This window comes from Bombus impatiens, unplaced genomic scaffold (assembly GCF_000188095.3).
Source record: "Bombus impatiens unplaced genomic scaffold, BIMP_2.2 scf_0318, whole genome shotgun sequence".
Taxonomy (NCBI): Eukaryota; Metazoa; Arthropoda; class Insecta; order Hymenoptera; family Apidae; genus Bombus; species Bombus impatiens.
The window spans coordinates 2,253,629-2,265,570 of NT_176737.1; the positions used below are offsets into that span (position 1 = coordinate 2,253,629).

At 32.4% G+C, this 11,942-nt stretch overlaps 4 protein-coding genes across 6 annotated transcripts in view; 2 read left to right on the top strand and 2 right to left on the bottom strand.

Moving 5' to 3' along the window:
* Positions 1–77: 77 nt before the first annotated feature.
* On the bottom strand, positions 78–1,982 carry LOC100748816 (dimethyladenosine transferase 2, mitochondrial). The gene is made up of 3 exons (XM_003489181.4): positions 983–1,982; positions 562–860; positions 78–471 (listed from the first exon to the last, which is right to left on the bottom strand). The coding sequence occupies exons 1-3, from the start codon at positions 1,730–1,732 to the stop codon at positions 273–275; spliced, it is 1,248 nt and encodes a 415-aa protein (XP_003489229.3). The 5' UTR covers positions 1,733–1,982; the 3' UTR covers positions 78–272.
* Positions 1,983–2,588: 606 nt separating this feature from the next.
* Positions 2,589–4,395, top strand: LOC100744655 (3'(2'),5'-bisphosphate nucleotidase 1). The gene is made up of 5 exons (XM_003489150.4): positions 2,589–2,751; positions 2,835–3,321; positions 3,411–3,630; positions 3,707–3,791; positions 3,886–4,395. The coding sequence occupies exons 2-5, from the start codon at positions 2,964–2,966 to the stop codon at positions 4,144–4,146; spliced, it is 924 nt and encodes a 307-aa protein (XP_003489198.1). The 5' UTR covers positions 2,589–2,751; positions 2,835–2,963; the 3' UTR covers positions 4,147–4,395.
* On the bottom strand, positions 4,376–6,913 carry LOC100744894 (luciferin 4-monooxygenase). Of its 3 annotated transcripts, none has more exons than XM_012385172.3 (6): positions 6,816–6,913; positions 6,209–6,359; positions 5,333–6,126; positions 5,074–5,246; positions 4,606–5,013; positions 4,376–4,534 (listed from the first exon to the last, which is right to left on the bottom strand). In XM_012385172.3, exons 2-6 carry the CDS (start codon positions 6,344–6,346, stop codon positions 4,413–4,415), a joined length of 1,635 nt encoding a protein of 544 aa, XP_012240595.1. In that variant the 5' UTR covers positions 6,347–6,359; positions 6,816–6,913; the 3' UTR covers positions 4,376–4,412. The 3 variants fall into 3 exon arrangements, with proteins under 3 accessions (XP_012240595.1, XP_012240593.1, XP_012240594.1); XM_012385170.3 differs by lacking the exon at positions 6,816–6,913 and adding an exon at positions 6,621–6,743; XM_012385171.3 differs by lacking the exon at positions 6,816–6,913 and adding an exon at positions 6,656–6,674.
* Positions 6,914–6,933: 20 nt separating this feature from the next.
* The window catches only part of LOC100745013 (5'-3' exoribonuclease 2 homolog), a 31,144-nt gene continuing 26,135 nt past the window's right edge, over positions 6,934–11,942 (top strand). The window contains exons 1-15 of the mRNA XM_003489152.4: positions 6,934–7,167; positions 7,259–7,386; positions 7,458–7,569; positions 7,644–7,817; positions 7,891–8,053; positions 8,134–8,594; positions 8,691–8,897; positions 8,970–9,104; positions 9,170–9,327; positions 9,401–9,569; positions 9,635–9,724; positions 9,807–9,963; positions 10,051–10,279; positions 10,368–10,574; positions 10,664–10,743. Of these exons, the coding sequence (XP_003489200.1) occupies positions 7,093–7,167; positions 7,259–7,386; positions 7,458–7,569; positions 7,644–7,817; positions 7,891–8,053; positions 8,134–8,594; positions 8,691–8,897; positions 8,970–9,104; positions 9,170–9,327; positions 9,401–9,569; positions 9,635–9,724; positions 9,807–9,963; positions 10,051–10,279; positions 10,368–10,574; positions 10,664–10,743 (2,545 nt within the window). The 5' untranslated portion in view covers positions 6,934–7,092. The remainder of the gene's footprint in view (positions 7,168–7,258; positions 7,387–7,457; positions 7,570–7,643; positions 7,818–7,890; positions 8,054–8,133; positions 8,595–8,690; positions 8,898–8,969; positions 9,105–9,169; positions 9,328–9,400; positions 9,570–9,634; positions 9,725–9,806; positions 9,964–10,050; positions 10,280–10,367; positions 10,575–10,663; positions 10,744–11,942) is intronic.

Here is an 11,942-nt window from a genome sequence, read left to right on the forward strand (position 1 = left end):
GATCTGAAATAACTCTGGAGTGAGTGGAGATTTCAAGGGCAAGTATAGTTAAATACAATAAGAAAGTTAAAAATCAATGACCAATCAACATTAAGCATTTACTGGTAATTCAAGCTTCACTCCCACTACTTTTCAGTGTACAATTCTATGTTCTTTTTCTAATACAGATAAAATGTATGAACTTTGAATATAAAAGTTATTAACTCAAAACATCATATTTTTCTGTATTTTATGTTTATTAAGTGCTTCATCACATTCATAACTGATTAACTTCATTCTGGTCCCATATATGGATCATATATTCTTCTAATATCATTTCCACTTGGTAAAAAGGAACTTTCATTAAATTCTGGACAAGATCTAAACTCCATATAAAGATCAATGATTTGATCGATATTCAATTCCCCAAACTGAGTAAATATATTATAATCTTTTTTTAGTAACCTTTCACCAAAACCTGGTATTACTCTCCTAAAACATTTGTATTAATAAAAATATTTACATATTAATACATTTTAAAAACATTCTGAATAAATTTTACTTCTATACAGTTATACTCACTCCAGTGTTGGTATTATCGCCAATGATGGCTTATATAAATAATGTCGAACAAAATGCCAAAAATATATCAGGTGTTCCCTTCCACCAAATAATGATAAAAGATTTGGGTTTGGTTCTAATTTAACAACAAATAATAGTTGATTATAATCCTCAGATTCAGACTTACTAGTCTTTAATTTACTGATTTGTTGCCATGGTAGAAACCCTTTTCTATCTAATGTTCCAAACATTGTAATATTAAATAGTATTTTACATATAACTTGTGGAACTAAATTTCCTTTATTGCAGCACCTGAATATCTAAAAAGACGACAAATTAACAATTATAGCAATCTAAACGTTTTTTAAGCTTCATTTGAATAAAAGTGTTACAAAATGTTTTGACATGTATATAGAAAAAAGTCTAAACTAATAGTACTGACATTCCATATAGATGGTGATACTGCAAGATAAAAAATTGCTCTTCCATGCATCATGAAGCCTGTTTGAAATATTACACTTAATAATAAGTGTCTTATAAATAAAGGTTTAGTTACTGTTCCAATTATTTGCATACAACTTTTATCTTCCCATTCTCTTCTTGGTACATTATTATATAGTTCACATAAGTCCATATTAGGGGTATGAGATGCACTACTTGACTTATCTAAATTTAACATTTTGGATATCTTAAGAAGATTCACTTTTGTTATTTTAACTCGATTAGGAAATATTGCTTTTAAACTTTGTAGTTCCTGATAAAATGCATCATGACTTTCATACAAATGCATAAATGATACACCAGCTTCTAACAACCTTCTTGTTAATAAACCATAGCCAGGATTTAATTCAATCACATAACACATATTTTCTAATAAATCATCTTTAATCAATGTACTAAACTCATTGCTTACATTATCATTTATTAAATATGGATCGACCCTATTTGTATTCCGCGACAAATAATTTTTTATAACTTTCTCCCTAAATATTGGATTCATATCATTTAAATATTTGAAAAGTGGTGCAGGAATTTCAGTAATCTTATCATTTTTTGTATGTAAATAGTTTGAGTTGTCTTTGTACTTTCGCTTTCTTGTCAAAAAATGAGTGACATCATTATGCAATTTCCTAACTTGTACTATACGTGAAATCGATAATGTTATTAATTTATGATATAACATTGTTTTCATTCCTTTGGACAGTAATAACTGTTATATTGCGAAGGACGTTTTTGAGGTTAGGCCCATATATCACAGTTTGATATAGAAAACAAACAGAAAGTATAAAAGAAATCTCACTTTATCACGTTTTCTAATTGTTATTTTGAAAATCTAGTTATGAAATGTCATTTTTCTCTTTCTCTTGCTATAATTGAACATCTGTTAATAGTGGGATCTGTATATATACATAAAGAGTAGATCGAACGATAGAATGCGAGACTTTGAGTGGCTTTGGTATAAAATGATCTGTGATATTAAAAAATGATACTAATTTTTTATAACATCTTTATGATATGCTTAAAGAAAAATAATATTGAAAAATTATAGGTATCCGTTGTAATTGATATCATAATTAAATGTTTGTACAATGTTATTATACGGGTAGTTATCTGCTTTATTATAATATTGTACATTGCTGTTTTAATTGAGCTGATATAACGAATTTAGTAAGTATTTTAACTTTTCTTTCTATATTTATTTCTTTTCACGAATAAATTATTTTTCGTTGTTTATATTTTTTTATAACTTGAAAATAATAATATGTAGATATATTTAGAATAGTTATATTACATATATTTACAATCAGTGCTAATTTATTAATGGGTTTATCAATGAAACAAAGGAAATTGTTTAATAAATGATTTCTATCTTGCAACGCATATTTAAATTTCTGATACTTTGATTTGAAGTAAATAAAATTAAATAGTTCTAAAAGTCTTTAGTTGATTGTTTTCATAAATCATATACAATGTAACCTACATATATTAAAAATTTTTGGTGGAAATAATTTTTCGAAATATTATAATGTTAGTGTAGGGGGGGGGGGAGGAGGAGGAGAAATAAAGATTCTGATACTGAAAGATACTGGAATAAAGATTATATTTCACTTTATACATATGTTAAAGCATCCGTTGTATAAAAAAATATGTATGAAGAATTTTGTTATTTAATTTATTGCTACTATATTAAAGAATTAGTATGTAACTTTGGTAAGAATCTAATGTGTGTTTTGCCCAATATAACCTTGAGAGTTAACATTACTTTCTAAGCTTTTTGTTTAATTTTCTTATAGCTTGTGATCCGGATACTGGACGCAATCATATGTATAGTATATATTTGAAGCATTACCAATAAGAGATTCAGTTTCTTTTAAGAAGAGAAGTGTGAATATTTTATTAATATTAAGAAAAACAGTTGTAAAATGGCACAAAGTGCTTGTTTATTATCTCGAATAGTGGCTTCTTCTATAACTGCTACAGTAAGAGCAGGTAAAATTATAAGAGATGTTATGGCTCATGGAGGCCTAAATATAGTAGAGAAAGGCAAGGATGATTTACAAACTGAAGCTGATCGTTGTGCTCAAAGGTGTATTATTGCTTCATTAAGCCAGCAATTTCCAAATATTACCATTATTGGTGAAGAAGGAGCATCAAACTGTGAAGTACCGTCTGATTGGATTGTAACAGATGTGGATCAAGAAGTACTAAAATTAAAGTTACCAGCCTATCTGGAAGATATTGATCCTAAAGATGTGTGTATTTGGGTAGATCCATTGGATGGTATATATGTATATTGTTTGTTTCAGTCATCTTATGTTATCATAGTTTATTTGCCAAATATGTATATGGAATTGAACTAATATTTTTAGGAACGTCAGAGTATGCACAAGGTCTTGTGGAACATGTTACAGTACTAGTAGGAGTGGCAGTTGGACATAGAGCAGTTGGAGGTATAATTCATCAGCCGTATTATAAAAATACAGAAAATGAAATACTAGGACGCACTCTCTGGGGTATTAATGGTGTAGGATTTGGTGGGTTTGCACCAACTCCTCCACCAGAAGGAAAAAGAATAATTACAACTACAAGGTATAATTGGATTTTAAAATGGTTAAGATTGCTGTTGTTTTAAACAGAAAATTACAAACATGTTACATTCTTTCAGTTCACATTCAAATAGCAATGTTCAAGCAGCTATAAATGCTTTGTCTCCTGATGAAGTTTTACGAGTTGGTGGTGCAGGGTATAAGGTAATATAATTAGTGTAGTTAATTGTCTTTTAGTTATTTAGTAGTATTTTATATATATGATATATACAATATATACGATATATACATTCAACAGGTGATACTTTTAATGGAAGGCAAGGCTCATGCTTATGTGTTCGCTAGTAAAGGTTGCAAAAGGTGGGATACTTGTGCCCCTGAAGCTATTCTTTATGCAGTTGGTGGTACACTAACTGACTTTTATGGAGAGCAATATTCCTATAATGCAGAAACAGCATATTCAAATGACAAAGGTGTGTTAGCTACTGCCCCTGGTCAAACTCATCAATGGTATTTAAATCACATACCATACGAAATAAAGCAAAAATTAGGACAGTAGTGTCTATAACTTTATAGAAAATGTTTTAATATATATTTAAATGGGATATTAAAAGATTCTGAGAATATGGCTAGAATAGAAAATTTCAACCTTTTTCTTTTTGCATTTCAAACTTTTTATAATTTAGTAAGAATTAAAAATATGTTCTGATACAAGTTCACTAAATATCTATAGTTATAGCATCTTTTAAGCCTCTTTGGAACAAATGTAAATATAAAGGAAGAATATATTTAAATTGGAAATGTCTCATTCTTTTTGTCAATTTTTTACAATTTTGATTTGAGTGTGTCGTGCAGGATTCGTCGTAAGATTTTTCCCGATGCAGTTCGTGGAATATTTTCAATGAATTTAACACCACCTCGAAGTCGTTTATGGCTTGATACACGTTCTGAAACATTTTCTATTGATTAGGTATGAAACAGCTAATTCAAAAATTAGCATGTTAGTTAAACAATTTACCATTTACGAATTTAATAATATCTTCTGCTGTTATATTAGATCCTTCTTGCTTAACAACAAAAGCAGCCGGTAGTTCGCCTGCTTCTTCATGCGGTAGTCCAATAACCGCCGCGTCTTTAATTTCAGGGCAAGTTAATAATATTGCTTCTAATTCAGCTGGTGGAACTTGAAATCCCTTGTATTTAATAAGTTCTTTCATACGATCTACTATATAGAAATAGCCCTGTTCGTCGTAATATCCTACATCTCCTGAGTGCAACCAACCATCTTTATCGATTGTTGCCGCGGTAGCTTGTTCATTATCGCAGTACCCTTTCATTATTATATCTCCTTTGAAACATAATTCTCCTACATTGTTTGGTCCTAGGGGTTTACTTGATTCATCTCCATCAATTGGTATTACTTTAGCTACATGTTAAAAAGAGATATCAGAAACAAATTTGTAAAACATAACTTTTTAGTTTTTACCTGATACTCCTGGAACTAATGTTCCTACACTTGTATATTTTGTATTATTATCAGGTGAATTCATCACTGCCAAAGTAGTTTCTGTTAATCCATATCCTTGCTTTATTATTGGCATATTTAATCTCTTTACGACCATCTTTGCAATTTCCTCAGATAAAGGCGCAGCACCACACCTAATTAAGTGAAGGATACGAATTCTCGATTTTTGATAAAATAAAACATCATTTTCTAGTGGGATATGCTAAATAATTGAACTCACCAAATCTCTTTAATGCTAGATAAATTATATTTATCTACAATAGGATGTTTCGCTAAAAACACCATAAGTGGTGGCACAACAGTTATGTGCTCGATTTTGTACTTTTCTATGGCATGCAAGAATAGTTTCTCTTCGAAACGTGGAAGAATTACGTTTTTATTTCCAAAAACGAGTGCTACCAGCATCACGGAAAAGGAATACACATGGAAGAATGGTAATAAAGCTAAACCTGTTGTATTGGTATTTACAATATTAGGCGATGCAACTGCAAGATTTTTTATCACAGACAAAAAGTTTTTGTCTGTTAACATTACTCCTTTTGGCAATCCTGTAGTGCCACTAGAGCATGAAATAACTGTCACATGATCATTAACATCTACAGAACAGGCATGGAAGTTGTTGTCAATAATTATGTTTGATGTTAGAGTTTTAATACTTGGTAATTTACTGTTAATGGCTTCTGTTAACATTATAAGCTTTGGTAACCAGAATAACTGAGGAATAACTTTGTATATGTTCTTTGCTCCGATTGCTGATACAAAAATGTATTTTGGTTTTGATATATTTAATGCATGTTTTAATTCCCTTTCTGTATAAAGTGGATTTAATGGGCAGACAGTAATACCTAAGTAAAATGCAGCACATACAACTGGACAAAATTCTAGATTGTTTTCACTACATATAGCTATTCGATCATCTTTTTTTAGCCCTTCTCTATTAAAGGCAATTGCCAATTTCCGACTAATGTCTAAAATATCTTTAAAAGTTTGTGATTTTCCTGTATAAGCATTTATCTGAAAAAATTTGTATTTTCAGTTAATATGAAGCAAATGTATTATTCCTAAATGATTTTTAACGTAATAAAATATGATTTACCTGTGCTACCCAAGAACCACGAATACTTAATTGATTTAATATCAATTGTCCTAATGTTATATTCTTGAATTCCAAATCGGGCAATGGCGGTCCATGTAAAATATTTTTTTCTTGCATATTGAGAAAACCTTTTTGCATGTTTTATAACGTGCTGAAAAAATAATTGTCTTTTATTTAGTAAAATGAAGATTAGTAAGATATGCAAATAAGCATCTTATTTGAACATTTATGCCACAGGCTAATTAAAGTTTATCTACCTAATCATGCAAACAAAGAAACTATAATTTTCGATTAGATTAAATTGAATATTTTTTTGTAGGTAATATGATTACATTTATTTACATTGAACATACTTCTAATGGTAGATACAAAAAATTGAAATATTCAATAACGCTCTATTATGTTCGTTTACCTACGATTATATGTATATGTTTTTTCCACACTTACTACCGGTATATAAAGCAATCTTAAGAGCTAAAATATAGGGAGTGGTAAAGTAAAATAATTATATATTTAATTTTCATATTAATCAGTCAGCATTTTTTCTTAGAAAAATTTATATTTGTAAATATAGCATTGATCAATTTATTTAAAATGCTATACAAACCCCAATCCCTTTATATTTAATGCCTTTTTCTTATTATTATTTACAATTTAACGTTGTCAATTTTATGACGTATATACACTGCCGAAGATGGCAGCACGTGAAGATTGTATATATGTATATACTGATAGAGTTTAGGGTTTCGTAAATCTATGTTATAGGTTAAATATGGGTGAACAGTGAAAACAGTTGTGCTCGTTTAATTTATATACAAATTTTTGGAAAACGATTAAAGAAAGACGTGTGCCGTGTACGGAAACACGACGATCCAAACCAAAATATGGGTGTACCAGCATTTTTTCGATGGTTGAGTCGGAAGTATCCTTCTATAATAGTAGAATGTATCGAGCAAAAGGTAGGTTAGATTGTCTATTTTTGTGAAGAATATTCCCCTTGTAATACACAAAAGTAGATGTAAAACTTGTATTTTTATTGTGACTTTATAGCCGATAACTACGAATGGTGTACGGGTACCTGTGAATTCGGCAGATCCTAATCCAAACGGAATAGAATTTGACAACTTGTATCTTGACATGAATGGTATCATACATCCTTGTACTCATCCAGAAGATAAGTAAGTATTTTTGGTATAGTAATTATTAGTTTACAAGATGATTAAACAAACATCATATAATATCTTTATAGGCCAGCGCCAAAAAATGAGGAAGAAATGATGGAAGCCATTTTTGAATGCATTGATCGCTTATTTCGTATTGTGAGACCAAGAAAATTACTTTACATGGCAATTGATGGAGTTGTAAGCGTTTATATGAAACTGTTAAAGAATTTGCGTGTGTACAATTATTATATTCACTTTGATTATGTCTATAGGCACCCAGAGCAAAAATGAACCAACAGAGATCAAGACGATTTAGAGCTTCAAAAGAAGCAAGTGAAAAAGTTAATGAAATAAAGAGAATACGTTCTGAATTAACTCTCAAAGGGGCGTCCTTGCCCCCAGAAAAACCAAAAGAAGATCATTTTGATAGTAATTGTATTACGCCGGTTTGTATAACATTTTTTTGATATATTAAATCCCATATACGAAGAATAATTTTTGGATATAATTAAATTACAGGGCACACCATTTATGGCAAGATTGTCACAGTGTTTGCATTACTACATACATGATCGTTTAAACAATGATCCTGGTTGGAGAAATATAAAAGTAATTTTAAGCGATGCGAATGTACCAGGCGAAGGAGAACATAAAATAATGGATTTTATACGTAAACAAAGAGGTAAGTAAACAATTAAATATTTAAAATATCATTGTATTATATGGAACATTAAATGTAAAATATTTTTTTTTATGTAACAGCACAACCGGATCATGATCCCAACACACAACACGTTTTATGTGGAGCCGATGCTGATTTAATTATGTTAGGTCTTGCAACGCACGAACCTAATTTTACTATTATTCGTGAAGAATTTAAGCCAAATAAGCCGAAACCATGCGATATATGTGGTCAATTAGGACATGAAATGCAGGAGTGTACAGGTGCAGAGGTTAATCAAGGAGACGAAACAAATACTTTTGGATCCGAATGCCAGTATATATTTGTGCGGTTAAATGTCCTCAGAGAATACTTAGAAAGAGAGTTGCAAATGCCTAATCTACCATTTAAATACGATTTCGAGCGAGTTATCGATGATTGGGTGTTCATGTGTTTCTTCGTAGGAAACGATTTTCTTCCGCATCTTCCATCTTTGGAGATTAGAGAAGGAGCAATTGATAGACTCGTTAATTTGTATAAAAAAGCTGTATATAAAACAGGAGTACGTAATACATGTTAAAGACAAAAATATCTGATCAGCTGTTCATATGTACAGTAAATAAAGCAAGAAGCATTCAATAATAACACTTAATTACAGGGATTTTTGACAGATAGCGGAGATGTAAATTTGGACAGAGTTCAACTTATAATGTCTGAGCTGGGCGATGTCGAAGACGAAATTTTCAAGAAAAGACAACAGAATGAATTAGCCTTCAAGCAACGTGAAAAAGATAAAAAGAAACTATCGCTGGGAATCGGTAATAATAAACCAAAGTGGATTCCTACGGGACAATTTGCACCAACTGTATGTTTTAATTCGCAGTTAGTAAAGATTTATCTTAATAGTACCGTTTAATATATATAATTTTTATTACAGCGTATTGGTGAACATGTGAGTCCAGTACAAAACGCACGTTACGAAGCTTATCAGATGCGTGTTTGTGGTCAAAATTATCATACAAGTGGAAAAAGAAGTTCTCAGGAGATGTTAGAAAGTATGATGCGTCCTGAGGTACGTTCTAGATCTCTATTCTTATTCGTGCATAGTATGTTCGTAAATATATCGACTGTTCGTAGAATTCAACTAATCAAGTAATGAAACGTAAAAGAGAGTCAGCTGAAGATGACTCGGACGACGATCAAGTACACGATGAAGTTAGATTGTGGGAGGATGGCTTTAAAGATCGTTATTACGAATCGAAATTCGATGTGTCTCCTGATAATTTAGCATTCAGGTAAGATAAGTTATACGATGAAATATATCACGTAGATTCTGAATTGTAATAAATTTTATTTAATCACATACAGGAATAACGTAGCGTTGCAGTATGTGCGCGGTTTATGTTGGGTTTTACGATATTACTATCAGGGTTGTGCTTCATGGAAATGGTATTTTCCGTATCATTACGCGCCATTCGCTAGCGATTTCATCAATATCGGTGGTCTTTCTACCGAATTTGAGAAAGGAACTACACCAGTAAGTACTTTGAGATTGAATCGATCATTGCAAAGAATGTATTTACCTTGTTTTGGATGTTTTAGTTCCGTCCATTAGAGCAATTGATGGGTGTATTTCCAGCAGCTAGCAGTAAACATATCCCTGCGCCGTGGGCAAAATTAATGATCAATCCAGTAGGTTGAAATTCGTTATATGTAAATTATATGACATATAATTTCCGATACTTATCAAATTTTTTATATTAACTTGCATTAGAGATCGCCGATTATCGACTTCTATCCGGAAGATTTTAAGATCGATTTAAACGGTAAAAAATTTGCTTGGCAAGGAATAGCTCTACTTCCTTTTGTGGACGAGAAACGATTGTTCAAGGCATTGGAGCCTTATTACGATTGCTTAACAGAAGCAGAAAGTACGACGTCTATTTCAGTAAATAATAAGATTTAAGTATATGATTTCTTTAAAGTTCATAATTTAATATCGATATTAATGTTTTCAGAGAAACGAAACGTTCAAGGAGACAATCGGCTATACGTAGGACTTGGCAATAGTGGTTATAATTTTATAAAGGGACTTTATACGAATCACGTACTATTCGACGCAGAAACTCAAATATGCATAGACAATATGCGAGGTATGGTTTTATTAGCAGACGATTGCGTCGGAGATGGGGCTACTTTACCTTCACCCATAAACGGTCTACCAGTTAGGAATAACAAAGTATATTGGTACGTACGAAATACACTAAATCTTAAAATAAAAATACTTATTTCATCTTAAATCGGAAGTACAATTTTCATCTTTTTTCTGTTATAGTGCCAGATTCAGAGATCCAAAATATAGTAGTAGTTTCATTTTCCCTGCGAGGAAGTTGAAGGGTGTCAGAGAGCCACCGAGAGTTTTGAAACCTCAAGACTTTGATCACATGAATCGTAATACTGGAAACACTTGGAAACCAAAAATTGGTTTCATTCCTGCCATGGAAGTAGTTACATTGAACGATGCAGGTCGAAGAATACTTAGGTAGGTTACAATAATATCTTTATAGTATTTGTAGTATTTAATCAATTTAGCACGAACATATAAACACAGGTATTTCTTTTTGTACGTAGACATTACACGAACTACAATGGAGTGTCACCACCATACAATCCCGTATCGATACCACAGTCGCTATATCCAGCACATCACGGTAAGTTACAATTTTAGATATATTAAATTAATCGATCGATGTCGACATATCTGTTGATATTCAAAGGACAATTAAGAATTAAGAAACAAAGTAGAAAGGAACCTGAAAGGAATCTGATTTATATTAGAAAACAAAGTGGTCACCGCGCGTTAAGTCCTATGCTTAATGTGAGTCACAACCCTTGATCTTTCAAACAATACCGTGCTTATTAGAACCAAATTGGAGCGCACGCGACTCTTTCAGATTCACCAACAACGCAATTCTTCGTTGAATAAAAACCACGTACGGGTGGTACTCATTGTTTTCTGCGCCCTATCAGAAGTCGCGGCGACACCCCATCTCGTCATTTGTGTACGTGTTTCGTGTTCTATGCGTCGATCGATTAAAATTGTCCGAGGACAAGTCTTTTGTTCGTCGATCTGGCGAGTTTTTTCTTTCATAATGTTATATTAATTATAATCGAACAAAGCCATAAATTAGCTAGTACCTCGAGTAAGGACTTGATTCATAAGGATGAATTATAGAAAGCTGACTCGCATAATAATCTCCATCTAATAATTTGGACCTTGGAACTGATTATAATCGAATAATCGCCAGCTGAACGAAAGTTAACGTTCATCAACATTTTTTCTTCGAATAAACGAAAAGCTAAATCCACAGAACCAATGTCTGCTCCTATATCCTTGCTTCATCGTACTTTGCTTTTTTCGTTCTATATAGATGGTGAGGGAAATCATGTTCTGTCCTCGTCATCCTCGATTCACCGCCATCTCTATGCTGGCTACATCAAACTCGTTAAAGTCACCGAGAACTGTCCCCGAAAATTGGGAACCGATTAGGGCCGTCCCAATTAAGGGTCGACCACCGACAGTCGTTAACGACCTTTGACTTCGTAGCCACGCAAGATTTTTCCATCTAAAATCCAGCTGACAAACTAGCGAGACGGGCAGGAGAATTGATTCTCCGTTTGCTTCGAGTTAGTTGCTGCTCCTTGGCTGCATGTAGAATGGAAAGAGAGAGAAAGGTGGGCGAAGAGGGGCGTGAGGATGGGAAATCGGGGGTCAGAGGCGGGAGCACGAGCGTGTAAGGGGTTTGCGAAGCCGAGGGGCTTCGGTCCCGGATTAGCTTCGAGGGTAGTTCGTCACGTAGAGCGTGACTTCGGCCGTTTCGTTGTTTGGCACGTCGAGGTGGAACCAACG